This window comes from Morone saxatilis, unplaced genomic scaffold (genome assembly GCF_004916995.1).
Source record: "Morone saxatilis isolate NCDOM2014 unplaced genomic scaffold, NCSU_SB_2.0 Contig3, whole genome shotgun sequence".
Taxonomy (NCBI): Eukaryota; Metazoa; Chordata; class Actinopteri; family Moronidae; genus Morone; species Morone saxatilis.
In genome coordinates, this window is record NW_023339873.1 from 15,288,763 (window position 1) to 15,315,757 (window position 26,995).

At 42.2% G+C, this 26,995-nt stretch overlaps 3 protein-coding genes across 6 annotated transcripts in view; 1 reads left to right on the top strand and 2 right to left on the bottom strand.

Moving 5' to 3' along the window:
* Positions 1–521: 521 nt before the first annotated feature.
* On the top strand, positions 522–3,073 carry srp14 (signal recognition particle 14). The gene is made up of 5 exons (XM_035674479.1): positions 522–667; positions 1,397–1,469; positions 1,567–1,679; positions 1,766–1,798; positions 1,959–3,073. Exons 1-5 carry the CDS (start codon positions 644–646, stop codon positions 2,046–2,048), a joined length of 333 nt encoding a protein of 110 aa, XP_035530372.1. The 5' UTR covers positions 522–643; the 3' UTR covers positions 2,049–3,073.
* xgb (x globin) lies at positions 2,680–10,016 on the bottom strand. The gene is made up of 5 exons (XM_035674478.1): positions 9,720–10,016; positions 6,872–6,979; positions 4,998–5,118; positions 4,624–4,704; positions 2,680–3,354 (listed from the first exon to the last, which is right to left on the bottom strand). The coding sequence occupies exons 1-5, from the start codon at positions 9,896–9,898 to the stop codon at positions 3,235–3,237; spliced, it is 609 nt and encodes a 202-aa protein (XP_035530371.1). The 5' UTR covers positions 9,899–10,016; the 3' UTR covers positions 2,680–3,234.
* A 1,902-nt stretch (positions 10,017–11,918) lies between these two features.
* Positions 11,919–26,995, bottom strand: part of LOC118337094 (pleckstrin homology domain-containing family G member 3) — a 32,990-nt gene continuing 17,913 nt past the window's right edge. For 2 of the 4 annotated variants that reach the window (XM_035673952.1, XM_035673950.1), the window contains exons 3-19: positions 26,046–26,587; positions 23,193–23,293; positions 21,201–21,270; positions 21,052–21,098; positions 20,792–20,942; positions 20,306–20,437; positions 19,661–19,843; positions 19,368–19,460; positions 18,984–19,070; positions 18,875–18,905; positions 18,560–18,661; positions 18,413–18,445; positions 17,582–17,592; positions 16,847–17,218; positions 15,895–16,011; positions 13,465–14,929; positions 11,919–13,339 (exon numbers count right to left, since the gene is read on the bottom strand). In XM_035673952.1, the coding sequence (XP_035529845.1) occupies positions 12,681–13,339; positions 13,465–14,929; positions 15,895–16,011; positions 16,847–17,218; positions 17,582–17,592; positions 18,413–18,445; positions 18,560–18,661; positions 18,875–18,905; positions 18,984–19,070; positions 19,368–19,460; positions 19,661–19,843; positions 20,306–20,437; positions 20,792–20,942; positions 21,052–21,098; positions 21,201–21,270; positions 23,193–23,293; positions 26,046–26,587 (4,196 nt within the window). In that variant the 3' untranslated portion in view covers positions 11,919–12,680. The remainder of the gene's footprint in view (positions 13,340–13,464; positions 14,930–15,894; positions 16,012–16,846; positions 17,219–17,581; positions 17,593–18,412; positions 18,446–18,559; positions 18,662–18,874; positions 18,906–18,983; positions 19,071–19,367; positions 19,461–19,660; positions 19,844–20,305; positions 20,438–20,791; positions 20,943–21,051; positions 21,099–21,200; positions 21,271–23,192; positions 23,294–26,045; positions 26,588–26,995) is intronic. The other 2 variants (XM_035673951.1, XM_035673953.1) reach the window with 2 other exon arrangements.

A 26,995-nucleotide genomic window follows, 5' to 3' on the forward strand; every position in this document is an offset into this window, starting at 1 on the left:
TGAATAATGTTTTCTAATTGTAGAGGAAACTAGCTTGGAAGATTACATTACATTACATTACTTTGATTTTAATACACAAAACTGGATTTTAATTGTCGCAAGTCTGAATTTTGGGGGAAAGGGACACAACTTTGTGGAGAGTAGCAGAAAAGTAATATTACTAGTCGTGTAATTAATTACTGTTGGCAGAGAGCAATAATTAAAGTATGTATATGCGTCTTGTTTGATACTGTTAAGAAATAAAGCTTATTTCTATAAATAAATAAGGATTTCTTTTAAAATCCCAGCTGCAGTTATAGCCATAATCACTGCAATAGCCTGATTCAACCTTTTCTGGTTGGATGATCATTTTAAGTCTCAGCCGTTTCCAGTTGATGAAAGTGTTGTGACTATATTTCTAATGGTAAATTAACTCCAAATCATTGGAATAGATCAGATGTTTCCTTCCAAACTTCTTTCGGCTTCATGACTAAGTGTGCTCTGTGTGTCGTTCCCCGCCCTGCCGGTAGGGGGCGCTGTGATAAACCCGCCTCCCCCACAGAGAGGCTGCAGGGCGGGGCTCCGGCTAGTGTAGTACGTGTGCTTCACAGCAGTTAGCTTGTAGCCAGTGAGCTAACACTACAGCTGAACTGAAGTCACAATCATGGTGCTGCTTGAAAACGACGCGGTAAGAACAGAAAGCAAACTGTGAATAACTTCATTTCTTGACGGTTTTTAATTACAAACTAGAAACACTCAGTCTGCTGTAACGTTAGCTGTCTGGAGCTAACAGGCTAACAGGCTAACGTTAGGTTGAAGCTAACACTGGTTTTGCGTTCAGCTGGGAAAATATGTCGTTGTGTATTTATGTTGTTATATTTTCTAACATGTTAAGACTTGTACGGAGCCCTGTATGACTGGTTGAGTGTCTCGCTTAACGCTAAAGTTAATATAGTAAAACATATAGTCAAACTTGCAACGTTGAAACCAAAGTTAGCACTTTGTAACTAAATATTAAGACAGAACTAACTGAGGCAGATTAAAGTAAACCTGTGGCTTTTTAATGTAGTTAGTCGGAATATCTGTTACCCATCAGGTCCTTTTAGCAACCCATACACACTTGTTTATTAACGTTAGATGACTAAAGGTTTGTACAACACGATGCAATGTGTCTAAAATGTCCTCTCCTCGTTTATATTAATAAGGGGAGGCTAAAAATAAAAAAACACCTTTTTAAATATGAAACAGTACAATTCAACACTACAAACTTCCAAAATGGCCCTCCTTTAACAGTTTGAAACAAGATTGCAATAGTTTAGTCTAGATGTACCTGTACTGGCAGTTATTGATAATTTCTCCAGGACTGTTAATTAATTAATAAACATTCATTCATATTTCTTTTTGCTTTATTGTCCAGTTCCTCACAGAGCTCACAAGGCTGTTCCAGAAGTGCAGAACATCTGGCAGTGTTGTCATCACGCTAAAGAAATGTAAGTGGATGCCTCTTGAGTTTTCACAAATATCAGCGTTATCAGGCACAGTCAGGAAGGTTTCCCCTTTCCACATCTTAATGTTTCTTCTTTTCAGATGACGGGAGGACCAAGCCAGTCCCCCGAAAGGGCCACACGGAGTCCTTTGATCCAGCAGACAACAAATGTCTCATCAGAGCGTCTGAAGGCAAGAAGAAGATTAGCACAGTGGTGAGTTTACTGTTTTTGTGTTTGGTATTTTGAATCTCTTGATCTTTTGCTGTAAATGCTCAATTCTCGTTTCTTGCTCTTTACAGGTCAGCACCAAAGAAGTAATCAAGTTTCAAATGGTAGGTTGATTGGAAGCTGTTGTCCTGGGTCACTGCACGCATATTGTCTTGACTGGCTCTCCTTGATGTTATTAACAGACTTGTTCAACATCTTTTGTTTCATAATAATCTGTGTTCAATGAATGAGCTGTTAAAACTCAATCAAATACTCTCTTTTCAGGCATACTCCAACCTCCTCAGAGCTCACATGGATGGACTTAAGAAGAAAGATAAGAAAAGCAAAAGCAAGAAAACCAAAGCCACCCAATGAGCAACAGACTCTTTAACATAACCATGGGTACCTAAACTGGCCTGTACTATGTGAGGGAATGGGAACGGCCTCCTCTCGGTCTGTCGCCCCACCTGGCTCACTCCCCATTCACCCGAGGCCTCAGAATCACTGTTCATCCACCTGGTGACTGCTTTTATATTATGCCATTGTTTGCATGGTAATATCTCATCTTTGCCTGGTCAGTGCCATCCGGTGATCTGGAACAGAAAACCTGAGGACTTCTCGTAAACTCACACAGGACGAAGCAAGTCAACTTTATTGAATCTCCACCATTTCTGCTTCGGAGCCAAGTCATCAACAGCTGTGGCACCCCTGGAGCTAAATCCACGGAGCCCAATGATTATCTGCCTTTCAGACTATTTAATTGTTAGAGTCCCTATTTATGTTATATCTACGGCTAACCCGTGAGCTGTGCTGCCATGTTTAAATTTGACTGCGTCTCGAGAAGAACATTTAATATTCCAATCATCGGAATTTTGTTTTTTATTATTAAAAATCATTGAAATTACTGTTAAGTTGCTTAGAAATACAGAACTAAATCAGATCAGATTTGATGTACGTTTAACCAATTTTACAGTATTAAACTTTTTTTAATTAACTTTATTCTATGTTTTTAGTTTGTTTTGAAGTACAATGAATATCATTATGCCCCCTTGTTTTGAACTACAGTTCTGTACGAAGCTGTCGAGCTGGCCGTTGTATTGTTAAACACCATGTACTGTATGGCTTCAGTTAATGTGGTTGATTGAAATGTGAATACCCGTTCTGAATGAGTTAAAAAAGCCCAAAACGTTACAAGTTGTAGATTTACTGAAAGGCATTGAGTTTGAGTTATGAATACAGAGACAAAGTATCGGCTGTAATTCTAATAATGACATTTCTGTTGATCACAATTACAAGGCAGGTTAAACTACAGCCAGTATGTTTTGTCAAGCATTTGTATTGTCTCGTCAAGTCCTGCCGCACAATTTAAGTTCAGAAATAAAGTGCTTTGTTAAAAGTCACTGCATGTATTCTTTTTGGCCTTTGTGGTAAAATAGCAAAACAATGACTGTGGTAAACATGAGCGATGTAGAAAAGGAGACAGTAAATACACTATATACACAAACACACTGTGCTGAACTGGTAAAAACAGTCTTGAGTTGTGGTTGAGAGCTGAAGCATCTCATAGCGCCGTGTTCCTCTTGTCCGGTCTCTCCTTTGGGGAGAGCGCTAGGTGGCGCTGTCGGCTGCTCTCCTCCTGGTATCCCTGCTTCATGAGGCTGGTCACATACTGGAACATAGTCTGCATCACGAACACAACACACACGTTCAACTGGGGGTCAGGGTCCCTTATAGGTGAAAGACATTGTATCAACCAAGCTTTGAATTGTGTGGGAGGGAAATGATAAATATTCTCTTGTGTGCTCTTAGTATCACCAACAAATGCTAGAACTGTTCTCCTACACTGATAACTGACTGTTTATTGATAAAAGCAAACTAAAATAAATCATTTTATGCTCAACTTTTTTAGGCTTTTGTGTCCTGTGCTAATCATTCAGCCAGGGCCTTGGAAATACAGTGTGTGTGTTAGTGCTAAAAACGGTGCTATAAGATATTGTTTTGGGTGTACAACAAATACGCACCAAAGCTTGAGTGCATAATAATAATAAATAAAATCTTTTAACTTCGATCACATTTTTTGGAAGCTGAAAGAAATAGGGTTGGTCATTTTGAATAATTGTAATTTAGTGATCCTTGTTTAATCAACTGTGAAGATTTCATTATCTTCAAACCTTAAAAAATAAACAAAAAACAATTACTCAGAATCCTCTCAAATTCTGGGCTTGTGGTCTAATATGCATCTATTACGGCCGTCCTTCACATGAATAAGTTTGGGGACTCCTGATTTAACCCACTAGAGGGCAGTAGAGGCCTTTCATTGGAGCAGACGAACAAAGATACACATTGTAACATTAAATTTAACATTCTTCTTCTCAGGATATTTTCATAACCACTGAAATATAACATGACAAACTATCTCTAAAAAGTGCCCATAATTGTTTAACAAAATATATTTAATCTTCATTTTCTCTTATATATATCTGTGTTGCCAGAAGTAAATAATGTCTTAAACCCCCCTAATTTAGTCCACTGCCAGAAAGCTCTACACTAAAACTAAATTCACTGAATTGAAGAGACGTATCTATCTTGAGTAGCAGCAGGATTATTCGAGCGTCTCCGTATTAATAACACGAGGGATCTTGAAGTGACATAACATGATGTGACAGAGCCATGTTCTATTTTCTCACTGTGCTCATGTATGGTTCAGTGAGATGAACATTTTACATCAGTCAAGCTTGTGTTGCACTGGTTTCCATCTTGACATGTTACATGGTGCATTAAAAGAGACATTCAGAGCTGATGTGAGCTGGACACAAACCATCACCGCTGCTCACTGGTTGCACACATCAAGCCTTTTTTTTTTCTTTTTTACCCAGAATGGATCTCTGCAAAGGTCTCTGATTAACACCCACATAAGGAGACACGCAGGTCACACAATGACACTCCTTACCTTCCATGCCTCCTCCAGCTCGGCTGTCCACCTCTCCTTCAGGATGGGCTGCACAGCACAGATGAACTCTGCTCCTACGTACTGGAAAATAATTATGTGAGATACTCAGTGACGTGCTTGTGCCTTGGAAACTAGGCTAGTATCCAGTTGGTGTGTCACTGCATTGTTATTGTTTGCAACAGAAGGTGTGTTTCCATTTTAGGAGTGCGTCAATTCATTCAGCCGCTGTGATTTTAAGGGTCTCGGTGTAATGGTGAGTCTGATAAAGAGCTACAGCTATCTGTTCAAATTAGAATATGTTCGCTCATCTGTAGACAAAGAAGCATCAGAAAAACAGGCTGTGTTCAGCACCGTTGGGAGCACTGGGGTCTTACACTGTAGTACTTAGGTGGGGCGTTGTAATGATAATGGCTTTTTCCCAGCTCCAGAGCCAGAGCTTCCAGTCTCTCCAGCTGGTCCAGTCGAGCCACGCTTTTCTCGATAAAAGACATCACCCTGAAAGAGATGGGAAATAAAAGACTCAGGATGAGCCACCCAGCCTGATTGATCCTCCCGTTAACCATGAATTAGTAGCAGGCAGCTATCAACTGACAGTGTGACACTCTTCTGTGTTGAAAGGTTGCGTGGTGACATTTCATAAACTCAAATGCCAAGAAAAATAAACACAATTGATTGTAAATCTATCAATCTGGTTCACACTTGAGGCAAAACCAACTGATTGCACAATACTTAAACCTCCTAAAAACATATTTTTCCTGCACAAAGCATCACAAGATCAATTTCCTTTGTTGCTTTGCACGTGTCTGCCATCTCTGCGAAGTGTGTGCGTGACAGTTTTGAAGATGAATAGGTAACAAAGGATTTGAGTTGTCTCTCTCTTCTCTCTGCCTCACTGCCACAGTGGACATTTGTACTAATGTCCCCGAGTGTGCGGCTGAAGGGCCATTTGGCCTTATCACAGAATTTGAGAGCAGTCCGTTCACGCTGTGACGTGTAACACATTTTGTGTGTCGCTGCTGCGATGCCACGCCAGCCTCTGTACCTTCAGGTCCTCAGGCAGTAATTGGCTGCTTTGGCCTTGTGTGTAGAGGAACACAGAGCTGCCTGATGCACCCTGGGTAACAACAGACAAGTGGCTTTGATAGATGGTACGAGCTCTGTCTGCAGCAGCGTGGTAAGCAGCGTTATAATGATTATTATAATGACCACCTGAGGTGTTTGGCTCTCCCTCTGATCTTATGATTTGTGTCTTCCACTGTAATGTGCGCAACATGGGGTTTGATCATGTAACGTTGTTACACAAATCTAAATGCACCGCAGGTGGAAGCTAGAGAAAAATAAATGACCTTAAAAGATGAGTCTGGTGATTTTTCTATATTTTTTAATGAGAAAACCAAAACAGCTAACTACTGCCTGTAGCAAAAGCTTGAATCCATATATTTGTGTTAGGATTACAAACTGGTGTCTCACAAAAAAACTGCGTAAACCATAGTATCAAGAATTTCAATGTAACAAGATCCACTTTTATTCTTTTAATTCATATTGATAACTAATATTCAGTTCAGTTCTAATGAACACATTTGGAATATGACCTATAATAGGTTAGGAATCACTGCACAAATGTGTATTCATCCGCAGCTGGAAATAGTCTCGCAAAATGCACAATTTACTCCTGTTTGAGGAACATTTGCTAAAAACTACAGTGCTTACCTTTTAAGGTTAAGGAAATTAAACTGTGTATTTGTGAGCATTTAAAAAAAAAAGTACATCTTCAGGAAGCAATGGCCGACTGAGTGCTCCGGACACAAATCAACACATTTGTTGACAATAAGAAAATACATAATGATTTCGGCAATGTCCTCTTTTGGCACAGTAACAGGGATGGTCATCAGCTTGCAAATTATTTTTCTTAAAACATTTTTTGGGGCATATATTGCCTTTAATTGATAGTGACAGCTTGAAGGAGTGGACACGGAAAGGAGCAGGGAGGAGATGAGACGAACGAGGAGGAGGAGAGAGGGATGACACATAGCAAAGTGTCACAGGTCAGAGTTGAACCCACGGATGCTGGACCCAGCCCCCTGCACAGACAGTACCAGGTGAGATATACAGGCGCCCCGAGCTGAAATACTTTGACCTTTTAGTGTAAGCAAGACTAAAGGGTGCTGGATATAAATATGCTCTCCTGCCCAGTGTACACCACGCAGTACTTGTTCTGTTCTGGTTGATACTTATGTGTGTGACTGACCGTAGGCCATGCGCCCTGAGCTCCCGGCTGCTTCGCAACCTCTCCAGGTCCTCCACGTCTCGGAACAGGAAGAAGACGTCCTTGCATTCGGGATGGGTCTCAAACAGCCTGTTACCAAGACAACAACAGCAGCACGCAGCCATCCATGAGCCTCAGAGAGCCGCTCGTGAGGAGCAGTCATATTCATCCCCGACACAGACAAACAAACCTCCCCCTGGGTTTCCCAACTAAGATGACATAAAAATAAGTTTTAGTGGTGCTGAGTGTGAATGTGCAGCTAATCAACATGGCGATTAGAGGCTTCTCTGCACCCCACACATTGAATAGAGATCTGATTGTGCCCTCCTGATCTTATTCTGCTTCTTCTTATCATCACTGCCCTCTGCTCCGGCTTTTTACACCCAGCAGGTGCAATCAGCGGCAGGCCCTGGTGGATCTGCGGGTTTGTAAGCCAGGACACCCATACCCTTATTTCCAACTGTGATGAGCCTCTTCAAGAGCAGGGTCAGAGCCTCGGTCTAATGCTCCTGCTAGAGTTGTTCTTTTACAGATTTAACTGCAATCTATTCCATAAGCACTGCTGCCATCCAATCAGAGAGCCTTCCTAACTCCAGCTAAGGTACCTGTGATAAGTTATGCTACTAGAATACACAGTTGCCTCCTCTGGATGTGAATTGTATCGTGCTCACAATGAGATGCAAGGCTGGTTGTAATGCTGCTTTTTTAGCATGAGCTTGGTGTCAAAGGGAACATGAAAGGGGAAAAAGGACAATGAGGGGCATCAGAGGTTGTGAAGTTGAACATGAGCATGCAGCTTTGTCATTAAGGGACTTGAGCTGAAAGACGTTTTTAATGGTAAAGTAACACTGAGCTAAGCATTAATAATAAATAATAAATTAAAATACCCGTGGGTGTGGCAGGTCAAAGAGAAGCTATTCTATTTTCTGTTTATTGTTCTGGTTGTTCCACAGAATGTGTTTTTACACCTGAAAAACAGAGCACAGCCCTCATGAATAAATGCATTGGATGTCTATAACATGTGGCCCTCTTGATAGATAGATGAATAGAGGTGCTAGGAGAGGTGTTAGAGAAGTGATGGTCTCTAATGGCAGCTGCGCAAAAAATGAGTAGCACTGCGCCCTTTGACAAGCAGATGATAATGCAGAGATGTCTAATGAAATGCAATATGTTGATGTGGCCCCCGAGCTTGGGTAAAGACAAAATGTGAGGGAGTGTCTTTGCATCCAGGCCCCTGTAGGGTTGAGAGTGCCCTTACTAAGAAACACATTTTCATATCTCCATTGCTGTATTTAATTCTCATGTCTGCCTGTTTTATCTTAAATTGAAATTTACTCCCTCACTGTTCATGCTTCCAGCCTAACAGCTTTACTGATCGGCCGCTCTTTGTTTTCCACCAACACAGCGGCAACACGCAGAGAGCTGGTTATTTTGTTCCATTGTTTGTGTGTCCTCCTTGTGGACATGGGTGTGATACATATGCAGACAATTCGGCACTACATTGCTCATGTGGAATTTTAATTGGCACTGTTGAGGGGTTGTATTCATAACTCATTTCTCATGAATAGATCCTACAAGAATCTTATTTTACCTAAATTTGACAGAAAGACACCCCGTTGCCATGAAATAAGGTTTGTTAAATTCACAGGAAGTACACAATGGAAGACAGGTGATCCACATTTGCTGTCTTACTGTAACAATTACTGTTCAGTCCTGAGATACAGGCCTTGACAGCCTGGGGGCCCCGGGGTGGCCCTGACCCAAAAGAGGCCTATGTATTTCCAGGCTAACACCATAAGGTCAATCTTTTCAACTGTTGAGGTCACCCGGGGGACACATGGCCTTAACTGGGCTACCATCCATGTGCCCGGTATTCTCTTTACTCCAGATCCAGCAGCTGCAGCCTGAATGTCCGCCACTCTTTAGCATCATATTCTGTCATTTGTTGTATTTCCCTGCCAAGGGCCAAAGGCGATTTCCCGGATGCTGGTCATCATTATAATTGATAAAAATGCATTTTCCTGCTGGCTGATGCCTTTAATTGTGTAGTAGTGTGGCAGACCTGGAGCTGTGTGTTATTATGAAATGTTGTCAAGATGTGATATGAAGTGATAAGAGGGGAGGAGGGGCGTTCTGCTCCGAGGTCTCACGAAAAAGCTGTGGGTCAGAAGCAGAGCAGAGGGATGCTGGATGTTCACTTTCTGACTTGTATGAAAAGGTCAGGCACCGCGTCATCATCACAGTGGATCGGGGTAGACCTTCTGCAGACCTCTTAGTCTCGGGCCAGCAGGTCACCACGCAGTGCAGAGGTTTCACTAAGCTGTCTGATAAGATTAACCTGAAAATTCAACATTTGCTCATTTGAGTGTGGGCCATTTAAACACACATGGTATGGGGAAACGCCATTGAGGAAAAAGTTGGAACCTATTTGGCTGCAAATTACTGCCACTTCCACAGAATCCTGTCTTAAAGCGAAAAAAAAACACAACATATCCACAGAGAATCAGTTTTTATAAAGGATACTCAATGTGACTGATAATACTACACATAATTAGGGTGTGAACTACAGGAGAGCCAGGGGGGAGTTTGGCTCCTCTTCATAAGACCTGAGCTCCCCTTAAAACATCACGTGTGAAAAATATATATATAATATATAATATATATATAGAAAATGCATATTTTTGCGATGCATTAAGTGATTAGTATATATCAGATGGGCTGACATACTGCAGCTTTACATTATCTCCTACACTTCTAGTCAGCCACCTAGATAAATTATTTCTTCACTTTTGAGAAATTGGACATCTGGAAAAGTGAGTCAGCAGCTTACCTGACGAACATAATAATCCCAACTTTGGCTATATCGTCCCGGATAACTTTCCACGACTCCTTGATCATCTGGATCTGATCCTCTCTGGGATACGCAGCAGCAGCAGCAGCAGCAGCATCCTCTGTGTTCCTCTCTCCAAACTCTGCTTTTGCTGCCAGACCTGATATTGCGCAGCCCATTCTTCATATAAAAAAAAAAGAAATAGCCGATGATGTTTTTGCGTGAATCCAAGAGGGGGGAAAACACACAAGGGTTAATTGATTTTGTGCCAGAAGAAAATCTGTTGTTGGCATGTGGTTGAAGTGCACGACTCCAATTGCGTCCAGAACTCCTCTCCTCTGTTGGGCTCACGAATCAGTGTCAAGTGAGCAAACGGGCCGACGGGATGCAAGTTCTGGTCATTGGTTCAAAATAAAAACCCTCCACGATGCGCACATATTGAGTCACAATTAAGCTTTTATGTTGAAGGATGGCCCTGTTGACTTCCGGTGTGTTTGTAGCTGACTTGACGCAGCTTTCAAAGGCGATGGTTCAGTAAAGAGGGAGACGGTGCGTTGGTAACCTGGGGCACAAAGGATGGGCTGTGCAGTCACTTTAAATAAAATATATCTAAAACACATTAATGAAGACACACACACACACACACACACACACATGCGCCCACCTTATTATACTGCCACTAGCTGTTCCTGACGGTTTCTGATTAAAATACACTGATCAGATTACTCAGACAGGTCCATTTTATTGATACTGGCTTCACATCCTAATTATTGGGGGTCGCACAGAGCTCAGTGCTGTATGTGTACATATTAATAATAATAATAATAATTATTCATTATTAATAATTAATAATAATAATATAATAATAGTTGTTAAACTGATTTCCCCCATTACTTCTAACCTTAATCAAACCCAATCTGGTACAAAAGTGGTAACCCTATTTCCACAAACTGGATTTATACATTTGATAAAGGCCACACACATACACAAAGAAATACTTACTACGTTATATAGGCAATTACTAATGGTGTAACTTTCCTGTAGGCAGACTTCTGAAACTTGCTCATTAAAGTTAAAAATCATATTGGAAAGGCAATTCTCACTTAAATTCATCAGGATTTACCAAGCTGAAAAGACAATATTAAGTGGTGTTTTTTGGAGTGCCCGGGTTTTCCAGACCCCTAACAGAATGTAAAGGTTTCATTTTTTGTCCTATTGATGTATTAATAAAAGATCATGTCAGGAGCATCGTGTCATTTTACCATTAGGGTTCGTGGTGCTGTTTGGTCCTCGTCTCTTCTCACGTGTTAACGTACACAAGACTGATGAAATAGTCTAACTCTCCAGAAATACTCTCTCAGTCTTGCTACAAATTATGGAAGTGCTCCATTTAACCAACTGCTCATGGAAGTTTGTAGATATAACTAGAACTGACTCACTTAAACCACAGAGCAGATGGATTGTAGGTGGGGTAAATGCACTTCAGGGATAAGGTTCTATGAACATGGAAGCAAACTATATTATGTTGTGTTATTCTATGTTTAATTTTACAGGCTTACAGTATAATATTTTATGTTCATCCTCATGTATTCACATTCTGGTTGTCTCACAAGTTAGAGGTGTTATTCATTGTGCCATGAGCTAGGCACGTTTCCAAAGGACCAAGGCTGTCTCGGAGAGGAGGGCATTTCAGATGTGATATGACTGCTACTTATCAGACATAGACGTCACCAATAGATATCCTGGGAAAGACGCATATAATGAAGTGATTTTCTTTGTTAAAAGTCAGTTCGTATCCTGGGATAACTCGGTTTGCTTGTATCCTGTGTGATGCAAATAAATCTTTCACGTGGATTGAAACTGTCAATTTCTCTGCTTTCTGTGAGTCTGTGTCACACCAATTCTGGGTACCTTCAAGTGAGAGTTTGTGGTCTCTCACTAGAGTCAGATAGCTAAAAGTTTATGTCAGATAGACATCGTTGGAGGTGCATTGAGATGGAAAAATGAAACCACAACATTTGACGAGCCAAGCCAGGAGGATAAGATGGGTCCCGGTTCCGGGCGGACAGCCTCACTCCACCACAGACCGACCACTCTAAGTGCACATTCAAAAGATAAGCAGAAAAACCTTTTCTAAATTATCTTATCTAAAAGTAGTGTACTTGAGATGCACGACAGGGTGAAGAGGGACCCGATGTGGACAATTACCATTTCTGTTTTTATTGAAAATATGGGAAAATTCAAGTATGAAACAATATATTTTCTGGAATGGAAAAGAAAAAAAGGTTGCTACTTGCCAGTATTTACACGAGGCCAATCTCTCCGAAATGTACAGTTTCATAAATAATATTAAAGAAAATAGACAACTTGTTGAGAAAAAATAAAGCTCCAGTGATACAGTGTGTAAAAACAGTTTTAGAAGCAGCTACAGTAGACGTGGAAGCAAATTACTGCTGTGCCCACATGCATTACAAGTCAACAAATGTTAAAAGGAAACTCTTTGGTGTATGCTCAGAGACTTCTCTCTCGAGACTTTAGTTCCTTTTTTGCTGAAACCCCTGAAACTCCAGCTTACAGTTTACATGGTTAAATGATAATATAGTGATTATGGCAAGAATCACCAACAGTGGAAGGGAACCAAAAGGATGCATATAATAATAAAGTAGAACCTAATCTTCAGTTTCATACAGGAGACTATACGTATTTTTACATAAACGTGTATTGTACAGTGCAGACAAATACCCTATGTACAAATATTGCAATACACTCTCACCCCACCCTCGCCCTCACCAGTGACCAATAATATCCCTTTTTTGTTTCACTGGTTTTTAACATCACCACGGTGACCCTTTATACTAAAAACAATGTGCAGATTTTTTGGGGAAAACAGGAAGGTAGCATCAGGTAACAGGCAGTTAACGTTTCCATTTGATAGTCTGTCATATTAAAAATGTACATAATTTACGAGCTTGTGCTTAAACTCTGGAACTTCTCCCGTAAGCTTTTCACTAAATTACTTTCTGTCATCTTCAGGGCAGCAGACTTTGCGGCACAGTCTGATTCCTCCTGGAGAGCGTTGTCCTCGTCTCTTAGTTTGCCAGTTTCTCTTGTTATCAGAGACGCCTGACTGGCTGTGCAGCAGGTCCTTACAGGTTCCTGAAGGTTCTGCACTTCATGGAGGGGAAGAGACCCAAGCATGTGGTCCAAGGAGTTCCATCTGCACAGCAGGGGCTTGCGCTGGGACCAGTCCTCCACCACAGGACCCCTTTCCTTGTCTACTGTTGTCCTAGGACAGTCTGCCAGAGCTTTGTGAAGGTCAGAGGAGCTACTGTACTTGTGTGAGCAGCCATTACACCTGTTTGTACAGCGCTCCAGCATCCCGTTTGGCACAGTGCAGCTGCGGGTTACTTTTGAGAAGTGGGAGGTCTTTGTGTATTTGGTGCGCAGCTCCTGTACGTCAGGCCAGTGGGAGGTGTCTGTGGAGTGTGGGCTTTGTGGGCAGGTTAGTGGGCTCTGGGACGTGGCTCCAGAGCTGGGGCTCTGGACTGGGCTTGAAGAATGCTCTTCTGGGATGAGCGCCTGATCGCAAGCGTTCGATGGCAATCTTAGGTTGGGTTTACCTGAATACATACACAGAAAACAGACAAAACATACAAAAAATGCTTTTCAGTTTTCTCCATACATGAGCTTAACAGGTAGGCTACTGCAAAAGAAAGCAACATGGCATCATTTGCATCCTATTTACCCTTTTTCCTTAGTTGCATCTTCTCCTCCTGGACAGCAGGCATATTCCTGAAGCCCTGATTTGCTGGTTCTCGGTTCCTCTGCCAGACTATTGGTCTGTTATTTTTGATGCGCTGACTGTACTGACGTGCCAGCTGGAACACCTTGTTTTTCATCTTTCCCATGTCTTGTAAGATCTGGTCCTCGTCCATACTTGTTCGGAAGTTAATGATCTTGGGTAGTTGGCCGTGGTTGACATGGCTGTTCTCTTGAGGCAAGGGAGACCTGCATGTCTTAGAGTCCTGACAGGATCCCCCCTCCACTGCTGGAAAGGTTGCGGTGGGTGATGAGATAGAGGAGTCATTGGAGACAGTGCTCATCTCAGACTCTTCTACAATCGGAGGCGGTTGCTTCCTTTTTGCATCGTCTGAAGTGTGTGAGCTGATATCCTGTGCTGCTTCTAATGTTGAGTCATTTAGTTTCTCCTCTGCAGTCTGCTGGACTTCCTGGTTCCCCTTCTCCATTTCCATGTCTTGCCAAACACTGAGCATGTCTGATGAGGGTCTGAACTCTTCTTCTGTGGTAGAGGCATCTGCAAGACTCGGAGATTTAGCCTTGGCTTCCACTGGCCTCTGCAATTCAATTTTTTGATGAGTGTTGGTTTTTCGACTCTTTTCTAAGCCAGGAAGGTCAAAGACAGACCAGGAAGTGGGGCGGTTCTGAGAGAGGCCTTTCCTGTGGACTGGGACGGCCTGCTCCTGAGGACCACTGTTGAGCTGTCGGCTCAGGTGCCGGACCAGACCTGCTGGGATATAGGAGAGGCTTTCCCTGCGCTTGATGCTAAAGTCAGCATCCTGGTCCTCAGCGTGTTCGTAGTATCTTCTGATCTTGTGGATGAGGAGCCGATCTTGTTTAGAGAGAGTGGACCTGCGTTCCCCTTCAATGAGGGTGCTCAGTGCAGGTTCATGAGCAGGTGTTGACAGATCAGCTAAGTTCACCTGTGGCTCTGGGGAAGAGGTGGCCAACATTTGGCTCTGTTTCTCTAAGTCCGTGCTAGCCGAGGGGCTTTTGAAGGCGTCATTATCTATTGAGGGTGAGGGGCAGGCGAGGGAACCCAAGTCCTCTGAAACCAGACTGCTCCGTCTGGACAGGCTGCTGATGAAACGCTCAGCTATCACACTTGCCTGGTCCAGTACAGACGAAGGTAGGATACTTTTATTGTCTGAAAGCACCTCCTCTTCCTCCTCCGAGAGCTCCCCATTTGTCAGTACACTCGTCTCCTCCACTTGGAGACCAGAGGAGTCACTCTCGCCGCCTTCTTCCTCTCCAGTTTCTCTTGAGGTATCCTGAGGTTCTGGTGTGTTGGTTTCTTGTTGCAAAGGAGAGATGGGAGACTCGGGGCACTGGGGGTAATACACCTCCAGCTGATCGCTCTTCTTCTTTTCTTGAGGGACACAGTCTAGAGGGCACAGCTCCTCCACACTGACCTGAAACATGAGAGCAGTGTTTGCAAAGTGGCATGTAATGAGTAAAAGAGACATTATGATGGCAAGCACTCTCCATTTCCCATTAACTTAATGGACCTTTTCAAAATCAACTAGACGGTTAAATCTAAAGTATCCATGATTTATGATGCATGTCTTTTATCTTCACTTGAGTTTAATTACACTGACCTATTTCTATGTGAAATATTAAAGTGTGGTTAAAAACTAAGATGTTGTGATCACATTTACAGGTTGGATGCTAACGTCTCCTTACTGGACCATTTTCGTTACCCATAGTGAGTTAAACGATGAACGCTGCCATGTCTGCGGCTCATACAGTGTTCATAGTGCTGATGTCTCCCTAGTCGGCCATGAATCTAAATCTGTTTCCAGGTGGTTCCCGCTCTTTTGGAGTGCCTGCAATTGCAAAAAAGTGCAGCTTGAAGCTGCGTGGTGGAGATAAGGTTGGCGAGAATAACAACCTCCACTCCGCTCAGACGCACGAGCCGTTTCACAAAGTTACCATGAGAAACAGGTAAGGACTGCACCTGGCTTTGAAATACAATGCTGCCTTTCACAGTGGGAGTGCTGACCACAGAACAGCAGGGTTTGTGCGCGTGTGCCAGGCATTTTAATTTCCGGGCACTAATATAGCTCCAGGCGTGATTCAAATTGGCCTTAGAAAAATGAGGTGCTCGTGGCAAAGGGCACATATTAGATAGAAAACTTAGTTGAAAGTCTAATGTAGTACTGAATTGGCTTTTTCTCATTTAGATAGACTATATAACAACAGCAAATACCCAGAAAATGTGTTAGAAAATAGGCTTAACAACCAACCGAGTGACACTAAGGGCAGATGAGGATAGATGGCCACTCTCTGACACAGTGAATGAACGTCACACAATTCAGAGACGTGTGTGGAAATGAATGGCTGTGAGTATACATGTATTCAGTGCTTTATTAAGTACCTGTGAGGCGAGAGTTTCTTTCACAGGCACATCCACATGTTTTTCCTTCCACTTGTGAGTTTCTACCACCTCGCTCTGCGTCGTTTTCAGTTCAGTCGGATCTCTGTTCTGGTCATCCTGAAAGAGCAAAAAAACAACATTAAACTGAGAGTTTGTATCTTCAATCATCCTAGAGATCACACTGTGAGGCAGCATGAAGCAAAATAATCTGTCACAGCAGACAACACATTTCCTAGACGCTTAATGTGTTTTCAGGTCAGCCTCGGAAAATCCACTACAATGGTCATAATAAAAGTCTTTCAATTTAAATGACAAGTATTAATTCAGAAACAATGCTAGTATAACAATTAACCCTAACAAAGAGTTTCTAATTATGAAAATTCAGAGAGGAAATATGATTAGGAAATATGATTATCAAAGAGCCAAGCTCTTGCTATTATAATGATAATTTAATTAGATGGCTACATTAACCTTTGAAGTCAAACATTTAACAGGGATCATTAAGCCACTGGCTCTAATACAAATGCAAGCATGGTTTCAACAGCATAAGCTTCAGCATCAATCATATCCCATGAACACAATTATGAAACACAGCACACAACACAGATGGGGAAAACATACAATCAAAGGAGAACATGCACGCACGGTGGGATGATCTTCAACTCCAAAACAAAAACAATGCAAGCAAAGACATGCACCAAGTTTGACTATGTTTTAGAGTCCACTGTTAGCAGATTGGGAGAACTTCAGTCCATGCACTTCAATATCATGAATTCAACCTGGGGCATTCAATGTGCACAGAGCAAATGGGTGTTAGTTGGTTCGGTTAATGAAAGGAAAAAAAGAGGCAGAGGGACGAGAGCCAGCGTGGGAGAAAGAGTGGCAGAAAGTACTGGTAAGCCAGCGGAATGGAGCAGGAAATGGGAAACCCGTGGGTGGCAGAAACCCTCACCGTTGTGAAGTGAGTAGAAAGCAAAGCCCTGGCTTTATAGTGCCAGCAGGAGATGGCTTCCAGCACTGAGCTGGCAAAGTCGGCTACCTGGTCGTCTCCCATCAGTATATCTTCCTTGTAACTCTCCCCCTCCTCATCATCCTCCTCCTTTGTCTCCTCCAGCTCCAGCCCCCCCTCACTGGGTGATAATCCCAGTTTTGGGTCACTGTCAGTAGGACTTAGCTGCTCCAGAGAGTCCCTTCTGGGAATAAGATCCTCCACACATGGCCTTTCAGCCTGGGGCTCGCCTAGGCTGGAGGTCAGCGTACTGGCACTAGTGGCTGGCTGAAGGGAGCACCTCTCCCCCAGCAGTGCACCCTCACTGTCTGCATGCTGTAGCGTGAAGTCATAGACATGTGGTTTGTTATTGCAAGGCCGGTGCTAGAGCCATGATGTGATTGCAAGGTTGTGTATGGGATGGAGTCGTCATTAAGCTGCTTTCCGCTTTGGGTGAGATATGATTTTTGTAATCCAAGTCAAAGTAGTAGTAGTGTGAAGATTAGGTTTGCACTTTCTCATATTTGGTTTGAGTTCTTTTGCAATTAGAATTTAAACTGCTCATTTAAAACTGGCTAAACCATATCTCACCACTGCACACTGACCTACAAAAAGCTTTGAAATGACAGAATAAAAAAAGGCTTATCAGGGTGTAATAAGATAGATAGATAGATAGACATTCGGAGATCAGACGCTTACCTTCAAAACAGCTACATGTAGAACAAAGACAAAGAGAGGGAGGAGGAGAAATAAACAAATGAGAATGTCAATAAGTATGGAAAAAAAAGCCTGCTCATGTCAAATATTACGTGACAAAATAATCTGTATACCACATGCATCTTGTACAATTATGGTCAGGACATAATCTCTGCCTCCAAAATCAGACTGAGTGAGGCAGTAGTTAGTCTGACCCAGACTTAAGGGAGGCCTTGTGATTAGATAAATACCAATTAGAAACATCTTCCTCTCAGAGGTTCAAACTGGACATAATGCAATTAGCCAGGATGTGATGACCTACTCCCTCACTGAGATGGGAAGGTTGACATGAAAATTGCTTCTTCATTACATTGGTCGAAAAATTGATCTGGACTGGGAGCAAAGAAAAACTGGGGACAAGAATACAGAGGTTTTCTCTTTCATAATGGCAAATTAGATCAAATGAGAGCAAGAAGATCTGAAGGCAAGGCTGAGTTTGACTATTGAAAAGAGCTTGTGTGTGACAAAGCCTTCAACCATTGTGGCATATAATTAACTTCATTATGGGTCAGGCCAGTGGAGTAGGAGTAAGTGTCTTTTGATCTGTTTTCCAGGTGTCTTTGAGGGAGAACAAAGCAGAAGTGTCATGGAGATATGGACAGCTTTTAATAGAAAGACATAAAATAACCTTGGTAGGGGGGTTTTGGGGCTGCTCGGCCACTAAATAGCAGGATGTGGATCAAACTGACCCTCTGTTAATAAATCTTCTCTTTTGGCTGCCAAAACCTTAGTGAACACACAGTGACATAAATGGCAACCTCACAGTGTACCAACCTTTTGTGCTCCTTATGATTTGTTTAGCAGGCTCTAAAAAGACAGAATTGAAAATGATATAATCAACGAATGGTGTCAACAACACTCATCAGCAATAATGCATAAAAAAATAGACACAAATAGATAGATGGAATAGGGGTCTTTAACCTGATCTCCTTCTCCCATTTCGCCCTCCAACATGGAAGTCGTCAGCTTGGTAGTACTCCGTTTTCTTCACCCTCTCAGGACTATAGTGGTACTTCCCTGGATCTGAGCAGCAGAAGGATCCATCATTACACTCAGAACCGCAGTTACAAAAATCATTTTCTCTACATTGATAGATGGATTATGGCCTTCCTGGTAAATAGAACAGCATTCCATATTTTCCACAAAAAATTAACCACCATCCTCTTTTGTGAGCAGCATCTTTGGTTGCTATGGAAACAGCTGAATTGGTCCTAGCATAACAAACGTTACACTTACAGTTCGAATTGTCCAGGATGGCTCCTTTTGCCTTGAAAAAAAAGACAGCACGTTTAAACACAATTCTTCGGTAGCTGAGAGGAAAGGACTGAAAGACGGTGTTGTTTACCTTCTGTGGGACAATGGTGTTGTGGTTCTCAAGAATGAGCCTCTTAATGTGATGGGCCCAGAGACGCTTCTCTTCTACTGACTTGGCCTGTAACAACAAGCATGTTATTTAGAAGGAGTCGGTGACGTTTAATAAAGACGCACCAGATGTGCCCATGCATACAGGACAGAGACATAATAAAAGGGCAAACCACAGGCTCTAGAAAAATCTAATTCCTGTATTTTCTTCGCTTTGTAAATAATTATAATAAATTTAATTAAGAGTACAAAGATGAGCCTCGTTAAAACACTTAATCAAGCCACACTGGGTGTTTTGTGATATTCATGAACAACTGTTGTTGCAATATTATGTGTTGAAAAGGTTGACACTGGTGTTCACTTTCACCTGCACTGTGTGGGGTTGCTTGGGATGCTTGAAATGGATGACACTGAAGAGCAGGGGATCCTTGGCGCTGTCAAGTAGCATCAGGGTGGAGCACTGCAACCATATTGAATGTAGTGATGTAGTTTCACCCAATTGAGTTGGTTACATCTGTCGATTTGCCACCTTATTGTAGCAATACATATTCATTAATATGTGTAATTTAATTTAGCTTTCTGCTGCACAGCCATCCTTATCCACTTTTTTTTTTTAAACTATTAAATCACTAATCAATGAAAAAATGTCAAAACCCATACTGAGATGTGGATCTTGTAGACATAGTGTTCCCCTCTTCTCTTGGTAATGAGGAGCATCCTTTCAAAGAGAAAGAGCGTACGGGTGTTCTTCGCCCGCAGGACATGAAAGTTGCCCTCCAGCACCAGCTCTCCATAGGTGGTCAGGTCAGGACCCTTCCAGTTGATCAGAAGAGACTGTATCTCCTGCAGATGCACATGAAAGAACAAATACCCCCCCACACATGCACTTTCAGTCTTGTTTCTTCAGCATGAAAGAAAATAAATGTCAGCTTTCATTCGTAATTTTTATAAAACACTTGTACAAAGAAAACTAAGAAGGTGAACCGGCCACGCGGTCAATGACTCAAACCAAGGGAAATCATTAAAAAGCTTTAGCCCTCACTTTAACACTCAACTAGACTTCAGAAAAGGGGGATAGGTCACTGACCGAACTGTGAAGGTTCATGGATTTACCTCAGACAATATCTGCTTGGAAATACTTGGACATTTGGAGCTTTAAAGTACATACTAATGCAAGAGAAAAAATATCTTGTTAAGAAAAGCAAACATGTGGAATAAAGTTGAGCATGTACTGTAGTGTACGTAAGACATAAATACACCTTTCTAAAAGGATGTCGGCATGCATGTGTGGAGGTCCAATCTCACCTGCACTCTGACAGCGTGTTCGTGTTTCCTTTTCATATCGTTGATGTACCAGGCCACTCCGGTCATGGTGTCTATGGCCTCTTGAACGACCTCATAGCCCTCCTCGTCTGGGTCAAAGTGCTTTGCGATTTCCTATAAAAGAGATTTGGGACTATTTCTGACAAGGTCACACCTATAGGGAACTAGTTAAATCATTCACAAACAAAGAAAGATGTGTGTCCAAGTCATTTTTTTGTGATTTTTCTGTTGCTGTTGCTTTTACCTTGTAGAATACTAAAGGGCTTGTAGTTTCTAGGCCTTTAATGATTCATCAAGTCAAAGAACCACAAAAGAGAAAATCACTCCGTAGTTGAACTATTCACTCATCGCAGGGTGGGAGAACTACTCATTAATAGTGGATAAATAACAGAACCATGAATCTACGAAAGCATGCAGGCTGCAGTTTGAAGAACACTGTTGAAACAAACCACTAAAGACGTTCTGTACCTGAAGCAGAAGGTGGTATTTTAGGATCCTCTGGACTGGCTTTAACAGATAGGAGCCCAAAGGGAGGGAGCGCTTCAGGGCAGCCTGTCGATCTCTGAAGAACTTGGCCAAAGTTTTACTGCTCATGCAATCAGTCAGTGCTGCCACTGAGCTGGAGAACAGCAGACAATTATATTAATCATATCACATTTAACTCAGCAAGATACATATGGTCTCATCAGCAAAAGTCTAATTAAAATGAATATATTGTAGCTACTTACTTTGGATAGTTGGTGCAATACTGAGTGTATATTTCAAAGTATTCACTCTGAGGAAACACAAGTCAGACAAACATACATATCACTAGTATGTAATTTCTAGAGGAACTGATATCACTGTGAGTCAGTATGAGGAAGATGGTTCCTCTTACCTTATCTACAAAGCATCGAGCGATGGCCACAGGGTCGTTCTTACACGTGTCCAAGGACTGCAGCAGTTCACTGAAGTGCAGAAGACAACAACAGAGAGGAAATTGAGTGTTAATAGACGAACCTAATTTCTTTGTCTAGGGAGGAATACAGAAACAGAACTTGACCACAAAGGGAGGAAGAAACAATGGATGGAATAATTATGAGTGCCAATAAATTATTATCAATACTTTTTCTGTCTTTCTGCCAGGACTAAGATTTGACTCTATATCTTATATCGCCACTAGAGGGCAGCATACACCTTTAAACATGAACCTTGTTGCATGTTCAGACTGAACGTGAAAGAACATGCATTTGCCTTGGAATTCTCCATGCCCACAGTCCCATCAAAAACAAGCTCTGTTTAGAGCCTGGGAACGCTGAGAGTGGTACGGTGTTTTAATTCTTTACATGGTGTGGCATCACCTCAATAAAATGTGCATAACTGAAATAGGATAGATGAAGGAAGGATCACTGGGTATGTTTTAGGTTTTTTTGTACAGTTGTATTTTTCCAATTTCATCACACAGCATTCCATAACTTTCATCAAAGACGAAATATGTCAACATGTTTGAGGGAACAATGAAAAAATCTTGAGATTTGTTTCGGACGCAGTGTCAATATTTGTTCATACAGCATGATTAGCTTTTCAACAATATCTAACGTTGAAGAGGGTTGTTACAAAGAAATACAAATTCCCGGATAAAAGAAAGGACGTTTATCAATGAATCAATTCATGTTTACGTCAAATGTGCCACAGATTACTGAGAACTCTTGAGATGGCGTCATAACCCGGCTCCTAGGCCATGACACATTTGCAGACAACTATGCCAACCAACCAAGGGTTTGAATTACAGGTAACTGCTGTCAACATATTTACTGTGCATACTGTAGTGTATAGTATGTTTAGCAAATGGTCTGTCCTTTTCAGTGATCCTTGTAGGTTAAATAACCATCTAGTTTTTGAATGCCTCTAAAGAGACACTGTAAAAAGTCTAATCTCTCTTGCAACAAAAATCAATTGTTTTACCCTCTGGGCTGCCTCCCCACAGCAACTCTTGCAATACATTCAAAAATAACATGTGGCACCTTTTCACAGGCTGACACAAGCATTTCTCAACCTTAACAATACTGCTATAAAAGATAGTATCACTATTTTCATTGCTAACTTAAAGAAAACACGGCCTCCCAGTGCAATTTGACAAGGAGAAAAGCCTAATCTCACAGAAAAGGGCAACATGTGGCCCTCTGGATCCACATTCTGTCAAAATCTCTCTTGTACTGCTGGTTAGAATTTCATTAGAAGGTAATTAGAATCAAATCATCCCCATTTGTGGTTCAGAGCTGTACGATAGCCTTGGCATTAGCAGGAGGCTCCTCACTGTGAGAGGAAAGAGGAATGTTAATGTGTTAATGTGTGTTTTGGCAAGCAGTGTGGTCAGCAGTGAGCACTTCTTGACATGATTAAATGTAAAGCTAGCTGCTCCACTATTTCCCCGGCTTTCAGATATTTGAAAAAGCATGATTACTGTAGAAAGTGTCGCTCCTTTGTTTCTCATTGCATCCGTTTTGTTTCAGTAAAAGAAAAATCAGCAGCTAGTGAAATTAAAGTAGTTAAGTGTTGTGCATTCTTAGCATTCCTCATTCTTCCATTATCTTACTACGGAATATCACATTACATACTGTACATGTGAAAGTATATAAAAACATTCCTCCATTAAATCATGTGTACACAAATGCAGCAATTAGCCCTATGAGTGATTACAGATTCTTGGCTTCCATTAATGCAAATATACCGTTTTTTCCTTTTTTATCCTTTAGTTTTGACTCCATTTTCAGTACAGAGTACAGAACATCCATAAGAATGGATGGGGATTATAATTGTGGCATTATTTTAAATATCTTGAATAGAAATATTGCTTCTCAGTGTGTTTGTATTAGTGGGTGTCACCTACCTGTTGAACTCATAGATGTCCTCTATGTTTCCAAACAGGGCACACACCTGCTCTGGCCGTATGGGAAGGTTACTCATATCGATAATGTGAGCCAAGTAGTCCTGGAAAAACAGCACAGATGGAGTTATATACAAAAGGGTCATATCAATATTTAGTGTCTTACAGGCACTTCCAATGTCTAACCAGCAGAGGGAGCATATATATATAAAGAAACACAATTTTCAATTTTTTTATATCCTTTATGATGTGTGTTCTGTTGTCATATGACATTTGGTTTGACCAACTGATTCCTACAGTTGCAGGGCTACAGTGTGTGTCATCTAACGTACATAAATAGAGAAGTGTGGCATTGTGATTTCAAGGCTGTTCGGGTTTAAATAACAGGATCCTTACAGGAACTCACATACAGTTGATGTGATCTTTAAAGGGTCCTTTTAAGGATTTGTTCCATTGACTAGAAGCCAGTGTGACTGTCTGGAAGAGGTTCTGTTGTACCCAGACAGTAAACATGAGCACAGCCTGTTCCCCTCCAAAGACCCGATTCCCCCCGACCTCAGGAGTATTCAGAAGTGGATAAAAATATCTAAAAACACAGTAGCCATATATGCCAACATCTGGATGATAAACCTCCTTCCACACTCATGTGGCATACAAACAGCTCCAAACAAGTGGAGGAGTAAGTTGACGAGGGACAAACTAGCACACACGCAGAAACTAAATAAAGAGCATACCAGTAAACAGCTTGTACACACACCCAGCCTCCCAGACAATGTGGTGCAAATACACACACACACACACACAAACACACTTTGCAGGCCTGCCAGGCAGCCCAGATTAAGAGTAGAGTCATCACATCGCACTACTGAATGAACTGCAGCCGGTCATGGATGCAGAATTCCAGCGCAATGAGAGCAATGCTGACTTGCAGTCAGCAGGGTGTCTCAGAGCCTCCAACAGAAAAACTCACCACTACTGTTAACACTATAAACACGTGACCTTTAGCATAGTATGAGAGATTTCATGCTTAGTCTTCTAGTTTATAGTGCTACAAGATGTGTTTTTTCAAGAATTAGCAGGGCTGTTTGTCCTTTGAAATGTTATGGATGAAATCAAAAAATCTAATAAGAATAATACTAATAAGAATAATACTGAGTAATATGTTTGACCAGGTTTGTAGGATTCCCATAAGCACTGACCACATTCTTACTTCAACAATGCTGAGTATGATTATTCAGGGGGTGGTCACGCCAGGTGTTGGGGGTGTATTTGGACATGCAAGACCAGCTGAGTCAAACAGCTGTTCTCAAACCTTTCTTTCATGGACAGACAGTTGAGAGGTCAGTGATAAACCAGATCTAAAGACGGAGTCAACATAGCTTCAACAGCTGCTCATGAATTGAGTGTCAATATCAAGTGGAAGCTTTGGATTAGTTTGCTGAGGAAACAATGCCGAAATGAAGGAAGAGTTTCACACATCTCTGTCAGATATAAGGCTTGGTGTGAAATTAAAATGAGCTGCGTGGCATCAGTTTGATTGAAGCCATACTGTAATCATAAAAAGATAAAGGATACAGCTGTACTAGACTGTATTCCCACACTGTACTGTACCCTGTGGAAAAACTAATCTGTCTCCTTTCATCTGTGTTATTCCTCCAGTTGGTGCGACGATGGAGGTGTTTGTGTTGGCCGGGAGGGCCTGAGAGCTCAGGCTAGGCTGCAGGGTCTGTGTGTCTGGGGCCAGACCAGGCTGGGCTGCTGCTCCCGTCAACCGAAATAGTTAGAAGTCCTGGAAGTGTTTGTCAGGAGCAAGTCGTTACTCAAGCTGCGACGAGGGAAGCACTCCCTCCCACAGCAACTGCCAGACGCCAGCACAGTCGGAGACAAGGTGAGGAGAGGTGCTAGCTGGTTTACTGCCAGCCCGTCTCAGAAATGCCTCACGTGTTAAAGACATTACCATCAGTTCAGTGGAGATTGCTTGACAGCAGAGTGCTCCTGTTTCTATGCTAGACCCAGGAAAGACTGGGAGGCCACAGAGGTTTCTTAGTCTGGAAGTTGTTTCCAGACTACAAAAGGTAGAAGATGTGATAAGCTGTAAGTGGTCTGTTGAGTGGTAAAATCATCCCTGGCCCATTTTTCATTCTTCACATCTCTGAGATGAGGTTTCTACTATCTCCGACAAAGATCACAAAGCCCAAGATTTTGGCTGTGATAGACCTGCACTGTGTCCCAGTTTTGACTGTGTGTTTGAACTCCAGATTTGAGTGGAGTCCATAATCTTAGGCTTCAAGCTGTAAACTTTCACTGCACTGTAAATATACAGAATGATTTATATACAACACTGGGAACAGATCATAAATTGCTCTACAGCCTTCATCTCTAAGAACTGAATCTATAAACAAAAGCACACAATTGCCAGATGTCAGGTCTACATTTTTGTCAACTGACCGATTTGTTTAGAAATCAAGAAGTCAGAAAGGATCATGGTAATGAAAAGAAAAAGAAGAATCTACTGGATGTTTTACAAGTACCAGACTCATTTGTGGCCACAAACAGCTGCTTGGAACACAGAAGACATTATTTGCTCTCTACAGCCGTTGAGTCCAATTTCCCTATTTTGGCTCCTGGCAGGCCAAATTCAGTAAATCACCTCCAAATAGTTATACAGACATGAAGTCATAGCTGCATATTAATCCAAGTCAAACATGTGCTTTAAATGCACAGAATACTGATGATTTACTTTCTGTAATATCAAATGGTTGGCTCGCAGTGAATGCTTGGCTCAAAGTGAAAAACACCAACTCTAACGGAAAATTCAATTTGAGCACAGTCAGCAAAACCCTGACATCCACTCACCTCCACGATGCTGCGCAGGTCCTTGACGTACATGCGCTCTGTCTCAATGATCTCCATGACAACGCGGTCCACATAGGTCAGCTTTGGGTTGGGCGCCATGGCGTCCGTGATGACAGGCGAGGCGAGGATGTGAGGTATTTCACTGCTTGACTTCCTGTTGGAGGTTGCGTTGTTGTTGTTCCACTGGTTGCTGATCACCCTGGGCTGCAGCCGCTCCCGCCAGCGGCCCCTGGAGCCTGTAAGGGTGGGACTCTGGTCCCCTGCTTGCTCACAGGTGCCTTCGGCTGGGCTCAGCTCCAAGTCTATGTCCTCCTCGCTCTGTATGGGTGGGGTGGTGGAGGAAGGAAGGGCTACGGTGCTCCCAAAAAGGCTGCGACTATCACGGGATGAACCAGAGGACAGGGTGGACACCAGGCTCACTGGACGGTCACCCTCTCCATCCAGTGGCTCCACACATAGCCGGCTGTAACAGTCTGGGCTCAAGTCAACGTTTGGCTGGTCATGTTCGCTGGTGGAGAGGGGCGAGGACAACTGAGGAGATTCTGGGACAGGTAAGAGGAACAGAGATGGAAGGTAAGTGTCACGATTTGAGAGTTAAACAGTAAACAGTGTATTTAAAGACAGTATTAGCTCATTACAGCCAACTTTCAAGCCTTAAAAGTACATAACAGCAAGGCTTTGACAGCATTAAAAAAAGTCTAGGGACAACTTCAGACAAATGTAATTCTAGCTACATTAAACAGACTACTATCCAGAAATCAATAAAAGACAGCTCAAAGTTCTGTTTCTATGCCCAGACTGAGACATGGGAGCGGTTTACAGTAAAAGGCCTCGCTCAAATCATTACTGACAAGGCCTGAATTAAAACACTGCGTATTCTGTGGAAAACCCAGCCATTTCCTCTTGTTCTCCTGACTGCTGAAGGTTGAACCTTGGAAAAACAGAGAGAG